Raw genomic sequence first — 18,198 nt, 5'->3', positions numbered from 1 at the left:
TCTGAATTATAATCTTAACTGAAACTTAATCGATAGTAATTTATGTCACCGATCAAAACCTAGAAGTAGATTAAGTTGTTTTAATTTACTAATCAAAGTTGTAACTTGCCCATTGGGCTGTCTCTGTCTGTGTAACTTGCCCATTGGGCTTTCAGAAATGAAAATTTGGTCCGACAGGGAAAAAGAAATTTAAGTATTTTAACATAGGGATAAATCTGAGCCGTTGATCTAGGCTGTACAACGATGAAGTTTGACTCCGTAAAAGAATAACAAAGTTAGTAGTCTGTCTATCTATCAAACAAACACCCTCCAAGTGCTCTCTCAGATAGGGATCTCAGCACAAACCCTAATTTCGAGAAAGAGGAGATTCGATTTCCAAAAAAAAATGGCGTACGCTTCTCGTTTCCTTTCCAGATCTAAGCAGGTTTACTCTCTCTCCGCTCGATGCATTTCAATCATCTTCTTTACTTTCCCCCCCGATTTTTTCGTTTTCACGTGTTTGGATGCGATGATTAGAGAGTGAGATGATGGATTTGATATATTCATCACCGAATCACATGGATTTGATTCAAAGTTTGATAATTTTAGATAATCGATCCCTCCGTTGCCACTCTTTGTTGATTGGTAATACAATTCGAAATGAAGGTGCTTTCAATCGGATATCAACCCGTTTATTAATTCATTGATTGAGTAGCTGCTAACTTATCTAAACTATCATTATTGCAGCTACAAGGGAGCCTGGGCGTTTTGCAGCAGCACCATGCTATTCCAGTCCGCGCTTTTGCCAAGGAAGCTGCTCGTCCTACTTTTAAAGGAGATGGTTAGTTAGTGTCATCAAATTTTTTGATTTGCTTTTTTTTTTGTTGCTTCTGGGTGCATTTTTATTCTGAAAACATATGCTTTCTTTTGTTTAGCTGTTCCTTCTTTTGAGTTTAGCATGGTGTCTAGTTGAAGAAAAATGTCAAATTCACTTTCTCCATTTGGAATTTGTACAAGTACTTACTCACCATTGTCTTTAAGCTATCTTGTGAAAATTTGTTATTATCTCTTTGTCTATTTCGAGTATTGTGTGTGTGTGTGTTCTGAGTGAGAATTGAGAGCATTACTGTTTTACTATGATTGACTAAAGTTTTTCTTGACAGAGATGTTGAAGGGTGTCTTTACGGAGATCAAGAACAAATTTCAGGCTGCAGTTGATATTCTCCGCAAGGAAAAGATCACCCTTGATCCTGAGGACCCTGCTGCGGTCAAACATTATGCTAATGTTATGAAGACCATCAGGCAAAAGTAGGGCCTCTTCTTTACCCCCTTCTCTATATGTCTGTTATTTTGCTTGGTTGTTGTATGTTGCTGATTTGTTTTTGCTTGTTATGTGTTCTTGCTTGTATGCAGGGCAGACATGTTCTCCGAATCTCAACGCATCAAATACGATATTGAGAACGAGACTAAGGAGATCCCAGATGCTCGTGCTTACCTCTTGAAGTTGAAGGATATCCGCACCAGGTAAATGTTCCTTGTATTAGTTTCATTCCCCTCTTTTGGATAGTATTGAGTTAATAATTCTTGTATCTTCGCAGGAGGGGGCTTACGGATGAGCTAGGTGCTGAGGCCATGATGTTCGAGGCTTTGGAGAAAGTTGAAAAGGATATTAAGAAGCCTCTCTTGAGAAGCGACAAGAAAGGAATGGATCTTTTGGTTGCTGAATTCGAAAAAGGCAACAAAAAGTGCGTTAACATCACACTCTTCAACTGAACAAGAAAAAATATCTCCCGTTGCTTCTTAAAATACAGGTTTGCATATTAGAGGAGCTAATGAAATTACATGTTTGCAATATCAACAGGCTTGGGATTAGGAAAGAAGATCTTCCTAAATACGAGGAGAACTTGGAGCTCAGCATTGCTAAAGCTCAGTTGGATGAGCTGAAGAGTGATGCTCTTGAAGCAATGGAATCTCAGAAAAAGAAGTAAGTCTTCTGTTACTTTCTTTCTTTCTGTGTTGTCATCTTCAATATTTGCTTATTATAAGACGAGTATGGAACTTGGGATTCAGGGAGGAATTCAAGGATGAGGAGATGCCTGATGTGAAATCGTTGGACATCCGTAACTTTATGTAAGGTTTGATGATGATCCTAAGAAGAAGCATTTTGAGATTTTCTTGCAAGAAAAGCAGAAGAAAGATCTCTCCCTTTTTTATTGTTCCCTTTTGCTGTTTTTGGTTAATAAGGTCGGTCTCTCACCATGGACTCGAAATATAATACCAAATGGTCTTCTTAACTTTCTTTCCGGTTATTAATACGCTTGTGATTTTTAGACACAAACGTGGGTTTCATGTTTCTGATAATGGTGATATAAATGAAACTCGAGATTACATTTAAATAAAATGTTTCGTTAAACCTTTCTGAAAAATGTTCTGGTTTTTCTTCTGAATTATACCAATCCAAATTATTGATTTAAAAAATATAAATTTGGTTGGGAACTTTCAATTAGATTCTGGGCATCTCTACTACTTTCTTATTGAAGATCAGAAAAAGCAAAGCTGTTGGACCAATCACGACTCAACACGTGGCTTGATTGTGAACATTTATAAAGGGTGAGACTACCTTACCGTTACTGCTGTAGTTTTCTTCGTAATGTCGATTTCTCTGAAAGCACCTTCTCTTCCTGGAACGAGATCATCCGCTAACTTCTCCAATCGGTTCGTCACTGGTCGAGCGGCTTTCTCACCGGTCCAGAAGCTTCGTCCTTCCATAGATGGCACAACATTCCCCCGACGGAAAGTGAGTTTCCGCACGCGAACGATTGTTCAATCGGTTTTGGAGACAGAGAGGAGTACCAAGACGGAGTCTCCGGTGAGATTGGTTGCTCTGGTGGGGAAAGGAGAAGTAAGTCCACTCAAATCCACCTCCTGGCACGAAGTTATGCTCCACACTGTACGTGCTTATCTCTGATTACTCTTTTAACTTTCTGTAATCTCATTTTACAACCCTTACATCTTCATTAACAGGCAAGAAGACTAAAATGGGTTGATGAAGGCTACGAAATGCTCGTCTTTGATGATGAAATCTTACGGTCCAATGACCAAAGAGCTATGAATCTCAAGCAGGAACTGAACCAGAGTGATATCTTGGTTGTGGTTGCTGTTAACAACTCAGAGTCCGTGAAATGGATTCAGACGAACAGCAATAACATCAAGAACGTGATTTGTTTCGAGTCTTCTCAAGATTTGATGAACAGGCTAGGAGGCACTGATTTCAAAACCGGTGATACAGACAAAGAAGGAACGGAGGTTGTGAAGACAGTGGGAGATGCTTGGGAACGCCGCAACTCTGATGACATAAGGTTCTGTTTGCTTGTCATCATCAACGCTTACGTTAGACCAGTTCCCGTGTTGCAGAACCTGAGATCCAAAGGGTTCTCTACGCTCGGATGTATGGTTAAAAACTGCGGACCTCAGATTTTGAACTGTCTCTTGGATCCGAACTGTCGGAAAGCTCTTCAGTGTTTGAACAAATGTAGTCCTGTGGACCAGGTGTGCAGCTACAGATGCATTGCTTCTTACGAGAGTCCGTACTTTGAAGCCTTCTCTCTTTGTGTACTACAGAAACATAATTGTCTAGAACTTGATGCAAAGATCCCCGAGAAGCCTTATGTGCCTCCCATGACGAGTTTTCGAGGGAAGGAGTTATGTCATGAGACAGCGGAAGACCTTTTTGTTGGATGGTTAGGGGACTTGGACTGGAGCTGGCGTGTGGCGGCTGGACAGAACCCGGCTTATGATCAGTTCCCGTGTCAGTACCAGCTTTTCTACAGAGGGAAAGGGAAGTCATCGTTTTGGTACGAACCTGTGTTTCAGGTGAGGACGCTTGAAGGGAAACTGGTGTGGAGGAGGAGAAGATACTCGGTTAAGAGAGGAAAGACTCCTGCGACCTTCCGTCTCAGTGTTTTAGACAATGGTGTGGTGTCAAACGAGTTTTGGACTATTGTGGATGTGTCTGATGATCTGAGTTGGGGACTGTTCCATTACAATGGAGCGGCTCGTGTTGCGGGACAGTCTTACACCGGGGCTGTGCTCGTGACACCTGATGGTTCGTACCCGGAGGAGAAGGAGAGGGAAAGATTGCAGTCAGCATTGGAGAAATGTGGGATTAAGGAGTGGGAGCTCTTTGCTGTTGATAACTGCTCTTGTGAGAATCCGCCTTTGGGGATACCTGAAGGTTCTAGACTGCATTCGAAAATCAGCATCATCAAGGAACCGGACTCAGTTCAGGGCGTAGAGATGTAAAACCTAGAGACTATATGAGATATCAAATAGAGAAGAAAGTTATGAGATTATCAACTTTTTTTACAAGTTATGTAACTTGCATACATGTACAAAAATTTAATCTCAAGACACAATCACTCTACTGTTTTTGTCTGACTAAGTTCTAGTCCAAGTCATGTGGAGAATAAATCTGTGAAGCCACTTCATCAGTCTTAAGTTCTCCATCCCTAGACATGAGAACTCTATATATCCGCTTAGAACCAACTATTCCTAAGTTTGTGTATTTTCCTGTTAACCCTTCTAACTTCAAGTCCTTTAGAAGCAACTCTTTCTCTTGTTCCGATTTGTTAGGATCCATATACACCTTAAGAAGAGACTTCATTGTTGGATATTTCTTCCCCACTGCTACCGCGTATCTTGGCTGCACCTTTGGTATTGCTATTAAAGCTTTTAACCTACAGATCAAACACGCCACGGGTGATTTAGATCGACTAAACAACAATAACAACATTTTTAGTGGTTTTAATTTATACTTTACCATGGACTCTTCTTAATCAAGTGCTTGTCAACAGAATCCATGGAGGCTACAACACCTTCAGCCTTTACTGATAACCAAGATGACTTTTTCCTGTGCATCAGTTTACAGAAGCAGGATTAGTTTTACCTAAAACCAAGCAGGAAAATACAGAGAAACACAATCGCCAGAACCATACAGCCACACATGTATGTATATGTGTCAAGTTCTACTTCCACGTGATGCTGTGCTCTCAGGGTCGGTGCCATTCAGTTTACTTCACAGACACGTAAGATTTAAGTCTAAAAGAAGATGCCAATGCCCACTTTTCATGATCATCTTTAGATCGGTTTCTATCAAGATATTAACTGATTTGATTTGGGAGGGGGGGAAGAAAAAACAACTATAAAGCATCATATCAAGGTAATACATTGGAAACGAAATCGAAATAGAATAGATGATTAGTACCTGAAGTGGCAAGAGGCCAGACTGCTTGTTAAACCAACAACATGTGCAGCCACCTCAGGCCCATCTATACAATGCCTGGAATGCACTCTATCATAGTGCGTTGTTAACTTTGCAAGCACCTGTATTACACATCAAATATCACAAAGGCAAGTATGTTTAAGAACACTAAGAAAAGAGCAATAAACCCTACATATGGTCGTGTTAAGTACCGTAGTACCTCATCAATAGGAGGTCGCTTCCAACCATTGGATTTTCCCACGTTATAATCTTTCTTTTCCCTAGAAATTTAGATTATTCAGCTCCATGATGGAAAGCTTCATGCAAAACAAATGTACCTTATCACACCCAACCTTTTTTCAACGTATGAAATCAATTTATTTGTGAGGTAGCACACTGTATAAGATGGGTATTGGTCCCGAACTCTCGAGACGTTTTCTAGAAGTCTTTCATTTGCAACAAGATTGCAAAATTCTTCAGCCTCGTACACAAGTAAAACATATGGAATCTTCTGCAACAGAGAAAAGAAGATGCAAATCAGAAAGCAAAAGAGAATACTGGATACATCAGATACATATAACGAAATCCCTTCAACTCTTCACACAAGGGATTCATTTCTTTTCTCTTTTAAATATTTATACAATGACACTGTAATAAGTAATATATCATTTTAAAGATGGAGGTTAACAGAATCACATAGCAAAATAAATTTGATAATCAAATACCCGTTTGCCTGGAACTGAAACACTGAATAGAGCACGTTGAACAATAAACGGTCATTTCACTAAGGCTATTACGAAATGAAGCTAACAAGACCAAACAGTTTGATGCATAAGTGAAAGAAAATGCAAATGTTCAACTGACATGCTTATCCTCACAAGAAACAAGGATAGAGACCAGATTGGGGGTATTGATAAAAGTTGCAAGTTCTAAGGTTCTAAGAATCACTTGTCCTCCAAAATATTTCAGTGGTGAGACTGAAGAACGCAAAACATATTAAATAACATTGGCACATCCTACAAATTGACCACGATTCTACTGTACCGTACCTGAGAAACATCCTCCGGAGGTGTCGTCATTGTCCACACAATAGAACTCTTGATTGGGTTAGAGGTTACACGGTATGTAATGCATTTCTCAGCGAACAGTGTGATCAGAGGTGCTATATTAACAGAAAATCAAAATGCAGTCAGCCTCTATACTAATATATAGCTAGCCTTGAGAGGAAAGAATAATCCAAAGAATGGAGAAAGAGTCTTTTACCTCCAAGGGCTCCTTCAATCAATTGAAGATCAATCTCAGCGACTATAGATTTAATCGCCAGCTTTCCCTTTCCAAGTTTCTGCATTTCCTTGTCCAACTTTCTTTTCTCAGCTTCTTCTGCTTTCGAGGCAGCTCTCTGTAATTTCTCTTGCTGCATGATGATGGAGGCTATTAAGCAGTTGGTCTTAAAAAAAAAAAAAATACAAAGGCATGTAAAAATGACACTCACTTCTTTCCTTAACTTCTTTTCCTCTGCGGCACGGATTCTCTCATCCTTTGACAACCGCTTTCTTGGCAATGCGTTACCAGAAAGAGAAGGACTTTTAGAGCATGAGGCCTGCTTTTGGCGACTCATTTTCTCAACACTTACGTCTTCATTCTCTTGGTCAGAATCGACCTGATTTTAATAGTCATTAAAACAGAAGACAAAAGCAAACATTTTCTTGATTTAAAAGAGGCAGATAAAGTGTTACCTCAATAGCAACTTTGGGAAGTGAAGATTGAGAACTGGGTCCCCGCAACCAATCAGTACTATTATCTAAAAGAAATCAATCAATCATATAACTCTACTATTCCTAAGCATATCATTATTGTAATAACAAGGGGTAAAAGCTCTCCTCACCAGAATCTGAATCACTGATAAGAGGTTCCAATCGACAAGGCTGCTCCAAAGAATCAACAAGTATGGTGGGCCCATACTTGTTCGAAGTCTCAGCTCCTGCTCCAGGAGTGTCTTCAGAATCCGAGTCAAGAGATATCACTCCTTTACCAAATATCACAATTCCAATATTTACAGTTAAACCCTAACAGAGAATCATCATCACGAATCACAAACATAATTGCAAAAATTGAAGAAGCTCATCCTAATCGCAGAGACAAACCCTAACTGTTCAAAATCAACACTCACCGGATAAAATTTCTTCACGGCGCCGCGAAGAGGAGCCAGCTGCGGAACCAAGGGGACATTTGACGACGGTGACGTCGTCGTCGTCGTCGACGAGCAGAGGAGAAGAAGAAGCTTCGGGTTCGATGGTAGGGGTGGGAGGAGTCTTTCGAGGCCTCTTGTTGGATGGGAATGGAGGTGGAGGAGTAGCATCATCGTCGGAGATGAAAATCGGATAACTCATTGACAGAGACGGAGAAAGAAATTGAACTTGGCGAAAGAGTAGGGAGTACGATTCGAGTGAGTGTGAAGGCGGGACTATCGATTTACTTTTACTGATGAACCAAACCCATTGATTCATCGAGTTTATGATTTGTTTGGCTACGCAGTTTATCTTATTCTCCCTTGAGATTGCTTCTACTAAAACCGGTTTATTTAACTGCCAATTCCTGGTTTTGATAAATTGACTTTTGGTTATTTCCGTTTCCATTCAATCTTTCCAATTAAACCAAACAAAAATTGGTTTGCCTCGGTTGAATATATATTGTTAATTTGATTTTTAAATTTTTTTATCGAATTGGACCAATTTTTTTGATTATAGGTCAAAATCTGGTTTAATTTAGTTAAAAATCAGATACTTCAGTTACATTTAGTTAAATTTGGATATATTTTCTGTTATAATTGGGATAATCTGGTTTAAATAGTTATAATCTGGTTTAAAAAACTTGTAAATCGACTAAAAAGCTGAACTGATAAAAAAAATTAAAATAAATCTACCAAACTGCTAACAGAATTTGAACCAACAATGAAAATTTTGGTTGGGATTATTTCCGCAGGCCTAACTGCAACTTATTAGTTGAATATATCTAACTAATATATAAAAGGGATTGAAGGAGAGATTTGAAGCTGTCCACGTCACCTAGAAAAATCATCCAATCAGATCACACTTTTTTGATATGTCATGCAGGTTTCGTATGGGCTATTTTCACACTTTCGTATGGGCTCTGATTTATTATTAGGCCCATCAATGATAGTACATCTGCATCTTTCGGAGTCGATAGTCTCCCCCCCCCCCCCCCGAGACCCTTCCACTTCATCTTCTCCAAACGTCTGATCTTTCCCCGTTACCTTCACAATCAATGACGCTGTTAAAGCTATTCTTCAATTGTGTGATCCATCTCTCCTTGATACTTCTCTTATTCAAATCTATGTCTCTTAACCTAAATCCATCCTAAATAAAAAAAACTTAATCTGGAAAAACTACACCCATGGCGATGAAATCCACCGCAAAGTCTCAGCTTACCACCGGAAAAGCTTCCGTCGCCATGTATTTCAACGACATCTCACCAGGACGATCTGAGTCACAGCTTCGATTCCGGCTAATCCACTTTTGGGAGGCAAGAAACATAGCCAAAGCTCGGGCCTTTCTTGGCTTAGAGCTCCTACTCATTGATGAACATGTATGAGTTCTAATCCCCTAACTTTCATTCCACTGTACTTTAAATCAACATCATTAAACCTGAATTATTCCAACTCCTGCAGGGGACTGTGATGCAAGGTTTTATATCCTCTAATCGTGCTGAAACATACCGGCCTCATCTCAAAGCAGGAGCTACTTACACTCTTCAGATTTTTTTTGCCACCAGAAGCAAGGAGATTTATCGTGTTGTTGATCAGAGTTTAACAATTTCATTCTCCAACGGCTCTGTTCTCGCTCCCCTTGACGACGATGACATACCCGTCTCTGTCTCTTTCCCGGCAGACAGGTTCAGGTTCCACACACATGATGATTTCCAAGCTAACCGTGGACTCAGGGGCGACCTCTACGGTAATCTTGATTTTAAAAATCTGTGTTGTATTTAGATATCTCTACTAATCTTCAAAAAAATTGTTGTAGATGTCGTTGGCCACTTGAGGCTGGTGAATGGACAGTCTCTCATTGACCGCCCCGTCCTTGATGAGGCCGAAATAATCAGCATGCGTCATGTTTTGGTACATTTGCAGACGAAAGAGTATGTGTTTATTGTTATTATGATCACAATCTCACGTTCTGTAAAGCTTACTCTCTAGGACATCTTGATAACACTTAAGCTGTTTTAAATAAATTTTTGCAGTGGAGCCGTTATGAAGCTGTACCTTTGGGACCAGGCTGCAAAAGATTTTTACAAGAAATTCACATCCAGTGAAGACACTAATCAATTTTTCCCATGTCATAACCCACCCACTGCAAATACAAGCGTTTCCTGTTTGCCTCATTAACTCTCACTTGGGTCAATGCTCTTCACGCAACCTCTATGTTAATGCTTGATAGTTTCAGAAAAGAATTAAGTTGTGTTTGGTTGCTCATATCTCATTAGTTTAGGCTCCTGTCTTACGTTGAGTTATGTTGTGGTTCAGATATATGTGGTCATCTTCTCTCTTTGAAGTTTCAGCCATTCATGAAACAGTATCATTAACGTGTGTGTCTGTTTTAATGTGGCAACCAAAAACAGGTAATTTAGCTCTCAGTACGATGTCATCCTCACGTGTCTTCATAGACAAAGATATCCAGCCCACGATTGATTACTTTAACTGGTTAGTAGTTGTAGAGAGAACAGTAATATGTTTGTCAATTCAAAGTTGTTTTCTTTTCAGTCTCTCTTGAGTGAGCTTTAATAATTATGTTTTGTAAATTGTCTCAGGTTGACTTCTAACCCAGAGATTGCAAATCGGGTTAATGCAGATTAGGTTACTAGGGTTGAGACAATGACAATTGGGCAGATCTTTGCTTACATCAAGCAGGAATATGCCAAGGTAAATAGAACGTTAAGATACCTCTGTAAAAAACGAAGCATATCCATGTCATTCACTGTCTTTTAACCTGTTGCAGGAAGCTTCTTTTGACTGCATAGCCACAATTGATGATGTTGAGCGTGACAGTGCATGGTACTATATTGCCTGCGGCGGTTGTCAAACTAAGGCCACCAGAGGTCCTTCTTCGTTGATGTGCGCCAAGTGTGGCAACACTAACGTTTCTGGTGTAGCGAAGTATGCATTCTAACCTCACAATTTCATGCTTCATATTTCTAGAATTTGATTTCTGTTCACTTTTATTCACAGATATCTCGCAAAGATCTCTGTCTACGACAATAATGACCAGGCTGTTTTCATCCTACTTGGTGATGCAGGAACTGAGTTGACAGGGAAGCAAGCGGCAGAATTGGTTGACAACTACTTTGAGGTACGTAGCCATAAACTCAAGCCCTCACCCAGTTCATTAGAACTCACGTTATTCCTCTTGAATTTTTAGGCAAATCAAGAACTTGGTGCTGGCCATCAGATGCCTGCCCCCCCCCCAAGCTTTAATTGACACCATTGGACAAACTCATAAGTTCAGGGTCAAGGTGTCTAACCTCAACTTCAGCGGCAAGATTCAGGCTATAACTGTTACTAAGGTTTTCTCACCAGAGATTCTGCCACCTGTGCCAACTCTAACTGAAATCCCACTTGATGCGGAAGATGAAGTTTCTTTGGCTACTGCAAGTGTCGTTGATGGGTCTGGAATCAATGCTGATGATGGAAATGAAAGTAGCAGTAAAAGGGATGAATCACAGAAGGCTAAGCGTCCTAAACATGGCAACTAGATCTTACGCCATTCACTTCGTACGTGCTGAGTGGTCGTCCTTTTTTTTTCAGTTTGAGTCAAGACTATGATTTTAACGTTATTTAAAACTTTGCTTTGGTTTAATATTTTCAAACAGATTGATTTTTTCTTTAGTCTTTGGTTTCATTGCAAAGAAAAGAGAAATATAAAAATTTTGAAGTTAGTGGTGCATTTAAATAACCAAAATTTTAAGATAACACAACATATACATCATTCAGATTACCAAAATAATGGAAATACTATCATCCAACGAAATTTTAAGATAACACAGCATATACATCTATGTACCTTATTACACTTTATGGATAAAAAATAATGAATTACTATATAATACCAAAACAAATCTACCAAGTAATTTCCTTAATTTTCTCAAAATATAAGGTTATCAAATATTTATTAATAATACTATTGGAAAATATATCAAGACATCTTAGGTCAAATACATTTCATATAAGGAATTAATCTTCAAAATTGTAGCCTTACAACAAAGTAGATACAGCCTGGAAAAAAAGAGAACACAACAGGCACCTAAAATTAAGCGTATAAAAATAAAACTATCGCATGTCCACAATTGTGCAGCGTTAAGTTTTTGCGTCTATTTTGGTGTGAGTATTTCGGTGTTTAGCTCTAGAAATTAAGACATCATTTGAGTATTTACAAAATTTAGCTTGGTTTTAGTTCGATTATTTTAATTTTCCGCTTAATTTAGATAGCAAAAGTAGGAACCGGTTAATATCCAACTACCTTCATCATATTTATTGTGTTAATCATGGTACTTTTTTTTAGTTCTTATTAGATTTAAAATTAGATGAAATTGGTATAAAAACAATTCCGGATTGAAAGTTAAATTAAAATAACATAAAATAAAAGAATAAATATAGTAAACTTTAAAAGTGTTGACATTCTTAAAAAACATATATGTCAATATAAAATAGAAATAAGCTTAAATATGGTTTAATCACAAAATTATAAGATAAACATTTATCAATTTAATAAGTTATTTAGATCTGCTTTTGATTCTCAGTAAATCACATTTACATTTTTTTAAATTGTTACCTTCAATCTATCTATATACCATTAAATTTTTCCACGTTATTTATAAGAATTTAGGTTAGAACATCACCAATTAATGCATTGAGAATTTTTTACAAGTTTTAAAAACTTTCTAAATTGCTTCTCCCTATTCCAACACCTTCGCAAGCTTAAGAATAGTGGAAATAAGTTTCTACTGTAACATACAAACAATATTCCAAGGTTAGAATTTTTTAAAATTTACCAATGACTAATATATCTGCATATGTGTAATGCAATCTATCCATAGTACTTTATGTAGTAACTAATATGGAATCGTTCATACTGAAATCTACTACATATTTCACATTTTTATAACAAATGATTATTTACAAAAACATAAATACCAAAAAAGTTTATTGAAAATAAATTATGGCTTCAAAACTTAAAGAATTACTGAATCATTTTATTGGTTATCAAAATTTACAGATTTAAGTATTAAAAATCATTGCACATTTATAAAATTATATATTTATATGAAATAAAGGTTATTTACCTATATTTCAAAAAATAATTAAAAACCAATCAGATGATCTATAAAAAATATAGAATATACATAACATAACAGAAAACATTTTTATTTTATTAAATGTAGAGTATTATAATTTTTAAGAAAGATTTAAATATGATTACTAAACTATTAATAGAAACATTTAATATGTTAACATAAATTAATGATATTTCAAAAAAATAAAATATTTTGAAACAAATAAATGATATAATATTTTTTTTTTAAAAAATAAATCTAAGGTTTAAGTTATATTTAACATTAGTATTATATAATGTTTATAGACAAACAAACCGCGCGTAGCGCGGTAAAATCTCTAGTTTTTTTAACGAGAGACTAACATACTTTAACAGGGTTTTTTTATTTGAATAAATTCAAGATAAAGGCCCTTTTCTTGCATTTGTGATCAACTGTCAACTGTCAACTGATCATCATAATTTGTTGATAGAAACGTACGGAACACGGTAAGCTCGATTCCCATCACTCTTATGACACGAGGGGATGTCCATGTGGTTAGCTCTCGTACATGAAAAGCTTCGAGAGACCCACACATCGCAACCATCTAGTTTTTGTATCTCTTCAGAATAAGCGTCATAACAAGCATATATGTGCACTTGTTGTAAACAAAGTCTTTTTTTTTTTTTTAAGTTGTGAAACACATAAAAACTATTACATAGGATGTGTAGTATATTGATATACAAAGACATTATTAGTCCAAAACAAACGTGATCAGATTAACATAGAGTGATTGATTAAATAGTTTAAGATGAACTGTATATTACAAATTAATATCCTTTTTCGTTTGCATCCATCTTAGTACTTTTGTTGCTCTCTTTTGAGAGCTTTTGTGGTGGGAAGTGTACCAAACACTATGTCCCATAGCGACGAAGTTACTCCATATCCCTTGTCCTGAATCCTGAAGTGATGGTTCAAATGGGATTTCTGCAGATATCACAAAAACAACAACAAAAACCCATAAACTTTTTAATAATGATGTGTAAGATTTGTATGTATACAAAAGAGAAGAAGACTTGGCCTTGTTTAAACCTTGAGGTTTTTGGTTACTGGTATAGTTGGGTTGGCATGGTGAAGGTAGTAGTGAGTAAGATCGTACATCACATAGCCGAACAGGCCGCCTCCAAACAATGCAGGTGCAGCTGAAGGAGTTGCGATTAGCTTCGCAAGGTTCCAGAGCTGGGACACAAGCAAAAAGATAAAACGCATTAAAAAGGTTTTATTTTAAAAACAGGACAGTATATACTGTGTGATCAAATTCTTACAGGAAAGCACATAATAGCTGTTAAGGCAGGAGGAAAGACGAGTCGAAGGTGGTCCATTGGGTGCTTGTGATGGTATCCGTGGATAAGATAGTGTGCCGTGTTTCCCCTGAAATGGTTTCACAATAACATTAGCATCTAGTTGAAGAGGATTCATAGTGACTACTAAGTATATAAAATGTAACACACAGAGAAAGAAAGTGTGTGTGTGTGTGACGAACCAGTAACTCTTGGTCTTCATGTGGAAAAGGAAACGGTGAAGACAGTATTCTATAAAAGTCCAGATAAATATTCCCAAGGCAACCAATGAGACAACTTCTGGGAATGAACAGCCCATGCTTCCTGACATGGAGATGCACCAGACAACAACTGGCAACCAAATGACAGGAACCGCCCACCAAACTGTAAGGGTCAAGAACTGTTTCATTGCAAATATGTCAGACCATGGAGGATCAAGGGCTTATCTAATATATTATTGCTTATTATTGAAAAGTTCAATGGTAAATTAAAAAAAAAATGATATATACCTCCCAAAAGTCATTATGGAAAAACCGAGGGCCTTCCTTTGTTACAATAGGTTGGTGAACCCATTCGTCGTAAGCTTCTCCGAGATGACCAACCTGTCAAACATTCAAAGCAATACCAAGAGGGCCGGGGGGTTGACAAGGGAATACAGCTTTGAAAAAACAAAACAATCTTGTGTGTTATGGTCTCCAGCCAATATTCAGATCATATACTACTTAAACTCTTACCTGGAAAGCAAGGGGCTTGTCAAGATCCACAGTGAACCCTTGAGCAACCATTTTGCTGATCTTTTACACAACTGAAAAAAAAACGGATATAGACGATCAAGAAAAGCCACGTTGCAATAGACGCATGTTGACATAAATAAAACACCTATGTCAGATATGAGAGCATCTTCATCTCAAATATCTGACTGGGAGGAGAGAAACTCACTTATTACTTTTCTTGTTTTATTATTCTTGAGAACTCCTTATATTGGAAATAAGGGTGCTCTAACACGCCTAATATATATAAATAGTGTTAAATGCTTTTTCAGCTGAGAATTTGTTTTTCATTAGCCAGATTAGAGGATGAATCTTATACATCATTCTTAAAACAAAACACATGCTCTATTGTTTGTTAAGATAGTAGTTAAACTTTATTGTTCTCGAATATGCAAATCACGTATGCAACTATACTACTGGCCTAACTGACCGGACACACGAACAAAAAAAAATGAATATGAAAACCAAGCACAAAAGCAAGTGTTAGTTAAAAATACCCAAAAAATGATACAGCCCGTCACTTATTCTCCTCTAAGGACCCCACTACCATATACATAAGCAGATACTATCCAAAAGAAGGCAATTCACAAGTTAGCAGCAAGTACAGATCACTAGCTCCCAGGTTCCAAACATCAGGTCATGGTTAATTTTGAGAAACAAGATGATATCTAAAATGTTCTCAGACAAGAAAATTTGGGGAACTCTATAGCTTAGTCGCTGTACTTCTCATTGAGGTTTCATAACCAAGAAAAAAACTTACATGGAATAGAAATTTATGAATATAAACCAGAATGAATGGAAATATGAATTCAAAAGCACCTAAGCTGCGACCGAGAGAGAGAGAGAGAGTAGAAATAGAACAGAAGCAACAAACCTAAACGAGAGATGTCGGATCTTAGTGACTCTGAAAACTGACAGCCGTCGGAAGAGTAGAATACCGCCGGAGAGTATAGGCGCACTTCTATTTGTGGTTTAACTTGTGCATGTGGTATTAAATAGTGGCAAGGTGGGTGATTGTTTTTGGTAATACCGCTATAATAAATTTATAGGAATTTCGATAAACGAATAAATACGGTAACTACTAAACTTCATCAATCCCAATAATATTTATAGATTATCTTATAGGTTTAAGAACGCCCACGTTCAAAATCCATCCTTGAAAAGCTTGAAACGAAAAGTCATAGTAGAGCATTAAATAAGCAAACCTACCATTGCATACAGAATTAATGATGGCTACAAGTGACCCAAGAAGGACGAAGATAACAATTCTGCGATGGAGAGTGTTATCGGAAGTGATGATAGATTTTAAATTTTTAATAGACAAAACGCAATGTATAACCGATAATACGTACTCAAGTGTTTCAAAATTTCAAACTTTTCCTTTTAGTTTTTTTTTTTGAAAAGGAGCAAGATTTCCTTTTACATGTACTATTCGTCATTTCTTTTATTTTGAAATTTTTTTGTGATACAATTGTCAGTTTGAAAATTAAAAATATTAGTAAAAAACATCAAAGTTTAAAATGATACTAGTAAATAACACTTTTAAGGTTTTTATGCGATTTTTCTCGTTAATGTTATAAAAAGCTAGGTCCTAATGTGCGTAAATGCACTGCTTGTGATGAAGACATAGAACCACAAATGTCAACGCCCAACGACACACACACACACAACTAGAATGTCGATATCAAGTTATCAACTATCAAGAGAAGAATTCAACCAAATGTGGAGTATTTAATTAATCAGAAAGAAAATAATAGTTCTCTACAAAAGGCACACCAACTCAGGACTAGTCAAATAGAAGTCTTAAAAGAATTTAAACTTAAAGACAAGGAGATGAAACAAAAGTTCAAGACCAACCAAGACGAAGCATATGTTATTATAAGACGGTCCAAGATTTTATCCAAATCATTTGCCATTTCTTAAGGAGAAACAATAACTTATCTTCCTTTTTGGTAAAAAAAACAATAATTCATCTTATTTACCATCACACCAAAGAATCAAAGCTCACCGTTTTGATTATTACCTTGTGATCAAAGACACAATTAAAGCACACCATTTTGGTCATTACCCTATCACACTCTTGGGAATCCAAATATCAAAGCAAGAATTATTTACCAAATGGAGAAGAGCAACCAAAACTAAAAGCAATTGAATGTGCTTATCTAAATGATTTCTTGTAAATCTTTGTCATTCAAATTTTAGTTAAACGGCACAAAATCTCTAGTTTGTTTTATTGTAGTTTCTTCTTTGATTTCGTTCTATAAAATTAATGTATTTTAATTCAACCTAAGTTCATATGACTACTATATTAAGTCTTTCGCATCTTTGTAATTCTTCACCTTTTTATACTAATAAAATAGATTGTGTTATGTTCTTAACACTTGCTTCCGAATTCAAGGAGATCGCGAGTGATTTCATCTTCTGTCTTCTTGGCTTTCAAGGTTGATCCATAAGCCTTGGGCACCCTAAATTCAATTTTGTTTCCTCGTTTCCATTCCATTCCTAAACCATTGGAAAGAGAGTTACACAATCAATTACAAAATTTCAATCTTGATCTATCCTAACTCATCAACTGATCAAGCTGAACAGGTAAAATTTTAAAGACCAATTTGATTTTTAATCTTCATTTACAGTCACTAAAGACACTCATCTGAGACCATTTTGGAATTTGCTGAATCATTCTCTAGAGGATTTATATCTATCTTACTCTCGTCTATCTTTTTAACTGATTTATAAATTATTAAAACAAATCCCTAAACAGTTTCGTCTTCAATAAATGTACGTCAATTGAAAGATAACCTCTGAATATTATAACTTGATAACTGGTTGACTTCACATTTAATGGAGAAGCTGGGTTAGATATGGACCTTTTGTTTTACTCCCTCTGTTTTTTAATATAAGTCGTTTTAGAGAAATTTTTTTGTTCCAAATTATATGTCGTTTTCGGTTTTCTATGTAAAATTTATTAATAATTAATGTTGTATGACCAATGATAATATATCTTCTATTTTTCAATTGGTTAAATTGTGGTTAGGTAAATAATTAATGATGTTTTTGTTTAGAAAATATAAGAAATTAATGGTTTTCTTAATCTACGTGCATAGCTGTAAAACGACTTATATAAAAAAACGGAGGGAGTAACTTTTTAGAGACGACTTAGATCTCGGAGAAGACTTCAAAACCCAAATTAATTTAAAACTCAAAACCAAGAGCTGAGTAAGGTTGTTTATCTTTTGGCTCATGTATTTACAACTACAGTTGTAAAAGCACTAGTTTTTATTTTCATTTTCCTTAAGAGCTAGAAGCTTCACCCACGCATTATGCGGACGAACACATGCTTTTATTGTCAGAACTCAAAAGTGGCTATTGACTACTTCAATTGGATATGTCCACTGATACAGCGTATAATCCGTATGCCTATCCTTTTATGTATTAAAAAACATTACAACATTTGAAATATGTCATATCGTTAGCGTAATAATTCTCAATTTTTTTAGAGAAATATATTGGTTCATTTAAATATATA

The 18,198-nt window shown here is 36.5% G+C and overlaps 5 protein-coding genes across 11 annotated transcripts; 3 read left to right on the top strand and 2 right to left on the bottom strand.

Moving 5' to 3' along the window:
* Window positions 1-220: 220 nt before the first annotated feature.
* LOC106420767 (probable ATP synthase 24 kDa subunit, mitochondrial) lies at window positions 221-2,396 on the top strand. Its single transcript, XM_013861612.3, has 7 exons — window positions 221-424; window positions 727-820; window positions 1,143-1,287; window positions 1,393-1,503; window positions 1,578-1,724; window positions 1,841-1,963; window positions 2,050-2,396. Exons 1-7 carry the CDS (start codon window positions 386-388, stop codon window positions 2,111-2,113), a joined length of 723 nt encoding a protein of 240 aa, XP_013717066.1. The 5' UTR covers window positions 221-385; the 3' UTR covers window positions 2,114-2,396.
* Window positions 2,397-2,566: 170 nt separating this feature from the next.
* Window positions 2,567-4,402, top strand: LOC106420766. Its single transcript, XM_013861610.3, has 2 exons — window positions 2,567-2,929; window positions 3,004-4,402. The coding sequence occupies exons 1-2, from the start codon at window positions 2,630-2,632 to the stop codon at window positions 4,279-4,281; spliced, it is 1,578 nt and encodes a 525-aa protein (XP_013717064.1). The 5' UTR covers window positions 2,567-2,629; the 3' UTR covers window positions 4,282-4,402.
* Window positions 4,273-7,805, bottom strand: LOC106420765 (crossover junction endonuclease EME1A). Of its 6 annotated transcripts, none has more exons than XM_048777599.1 (11): window positions 7,410-7,805; window positions 7,125-7,305; window positions 6,976-7,040; window positions 6,732-6,899; window positions 6,503-6,653; window positions 6,289-6,401; window positions 5,578-5,750; window positions 5,460-5,520; window positions 5,243-5,361; window positions 4,799-4,888; window positions 4,273-4,715 (listed from the first exon to the last, which is right to left on the bottom strand). In XM_048777599.1, the coding sequence occupies exons 1-11, from the start codon at window positions 7,599-7,601 to the stop codon at window positions 4,424-4,426; spliced, it is 1,605 nt and encodes a 534-aa protein (XP_048633556.1). In that variant the 5' UTR covers window positions 7,602-7,805; the 3' UTR covers window positions 4,273-4,423. The 6 variants fall into 6 exon arrangements, with proteins under 6 accessions (XP_048633556.1, XP_048633557.1, XP_048633554.1 ...); XM_048777600.1 differs by having other exon boundaries at window positions 5,593-5,750; window positions 7,410-7,795; XM_048777597.1 differs by having other exon boundaries at window positions 7,125-7,265; window positions 7,410-7,780.
* An 848-nt stretch (window positions 7,806-8,653) lies between these two features.
* On the top strand, window positions 8,654-10,112 carry LOC125608191. The gene is made up of 6 exons (XM_048778159.1): window positions 8,654-8,845; window positions 8,928-9,213; window positions 9,283-9,397; window positions 9,500-9,630; window positions 9,878-9,959; window positions 10,067-10,112. The coding sequence occupies exons 1-6, from the start codon at window positions 8,654-8,656 to the stop codon at window positions 10,110-10,112; spliced, it is 852 nt and encodes a 283-aa protein (XP_048634116.1).
* Window positions 10,113-13,255: 3,143 nt separating this feature from the next.
* Window positions 13,256-15,807, bottom strand: LOC106420608 (dihydroceramide fatty acyl 2-hydroxylase FAH1). 2 transcript variants are annotated; one of them, XM_013861467.3, is made up of 7 exons: window positions 15,547-15,807; window positions 14,637-14,707; window positions 14,412-14,504; window positions 14,106-14,302; window positions 13,888-13,993; window positions 13,655-13,801; window positions 13,256-13,549 (listed from the first exon to the last, which is right to left on the bottom strand). In XM_013861467.3, the coding sequence occupies exons 2-7, from the start codon at window positions 14,685-14,687 to the stop codon at window positions 13,421-13,423; spliced, it is 723 nt and encodes a 240-aa protein (XP_013716921.2). In that variant the 5' UTR covers window positions 14,688-14,707; window positions 15,547-15,807; the 3' UTR covers window positions 13,256-13,420. The 2 variants fall into 2 exon arrangements, with proteins under 2 accessions (XP_013716921.2, XP_022576437.2); XM_022720716.2 differs by lacking the exon at window positions 15,547-15,807 and adding an exon at window positions 14,842-14,991.
* Window positions 15,808-18,198: the final 2,391 nt, after the last annotated feature.

This window comes from Brassica napus, chromosome A4 (genome assembly GCF_020379485.1).
Source record: "Brassica napus cultivar Da-Ae chromosome A4, Da-Ae, whole genome shotgun sequence".
NCBI lineage: Eukaryota > Viridiplantae > Streptophyta > Magnoliopsida > Brassicales > Brassicaceae > Brassica > Brassica napus.
Note: the sequence above shows the minus strand (reverse complement) of the source record. Positions and strands in the feature narration are given on the sequence as shown.

Excerpts from the sequence above, each read along its gene's own strand:
- LOC106420765 (XM_048777597.1), bottom strand. The coding sequence starts at position 7,746 with ATGAATCAATGGGTTTGGTTCATCAGTAAAAGTAAATCGATAGTCCCG. Across the intron at positions 5,751-6,288 it reads CTCCGGAGGATGTTTCTCAG|AAGATTCCATATGTTTTACT; the intron begins GTACGGTACAGT and ends TCTCTGTTGCAG. Across the intron at positions 4,889-5,242 it reads CTGGCCTCTTGCCACTTCAG|GAAAAAGTCATCTTGGTTAT; the intron begins GTACTAATCATC and ends ACTGATGCACAG.
- LOC106420608 (XM_013861467.3), bottom strand. The coding sequence starts at position 14,687 with ATGGTTGCTCAAGGGTTCACTGTGGATCTTGACAAGCCCCTTGCTTTC. Across the intron at positions 14,505-14,636 it reads ACAAGCCCCTTGCTTTCCAG|GTTGGTCATCTCGGAGAAGC; the intron begins GTAAGAGTTTAA and ends AATGTTTGACAG. Across the intron at positions 13,994-14,105 it reads ATGAAGACCAAGAGTTACTG|GGGAAACACGGCACACTATC; the intron begins GTTCGTCACACA and ends AAACCATTTCAG.
- LOC125608191 (XM_048778159.1), top strand. The coding sequence starts at position 8,654 with ATGGCGATGAAATCCACCGCAAAGTCTCAGCTTACCACCGGAAAAGCT. Across the intron at positions 8,846-8,927 it reads TCCTACTCATTGATGAACAT|GGGACTGTGATGCAAGGTTT; the intron begins GTATGAGTTCTA and ends CAACTCCTGCAG. Across the intron at positions 9,960-10,066 it reads ACGATTGATTACTTTAACTG|GTTGACTTCTAACCCAGAGA; the intron begins GTTAGTAGTTGT and ends AAATTGTCTCAG.
- LOC106420767 (XM_013861612.3), top strand. The coding sequence starts at position 386 with ATGGCGTACGCTTCTCGTTTCCTTTCCAGATCTAAGCAG. Across the intron at positions 425-726 it reads TCCTTTCCAGATCTAAGCAG|CTACAAGGGAGCCTGGGCGT; the intron begins GTTTACTCTCTC and ends TCATTATTGCAG. Across the intron at positions 1,504-1,577 it reads TTGAAGGATATCCGCACCAG|GAGGGGGCTTACGGATGAGC; the intron begins GTAAATGTTCCT and ends GTATCTTCGCAG.
- LOC106420766 (XM_013861610.3), top strand. The coding sequence starts at position 2,630 with ATGTCGATTTCTCTGAAAGCACCTTCTCTTCCTGGAACGAGATCATCC. Across the intron at positions 2,930-3,003 it reads ACGAAGTTATGCTCCACACT|GCAAGAAGACTAAAATGGGT; the intron begins GTACGTGCTTAT and ends CTTCATTAACAG.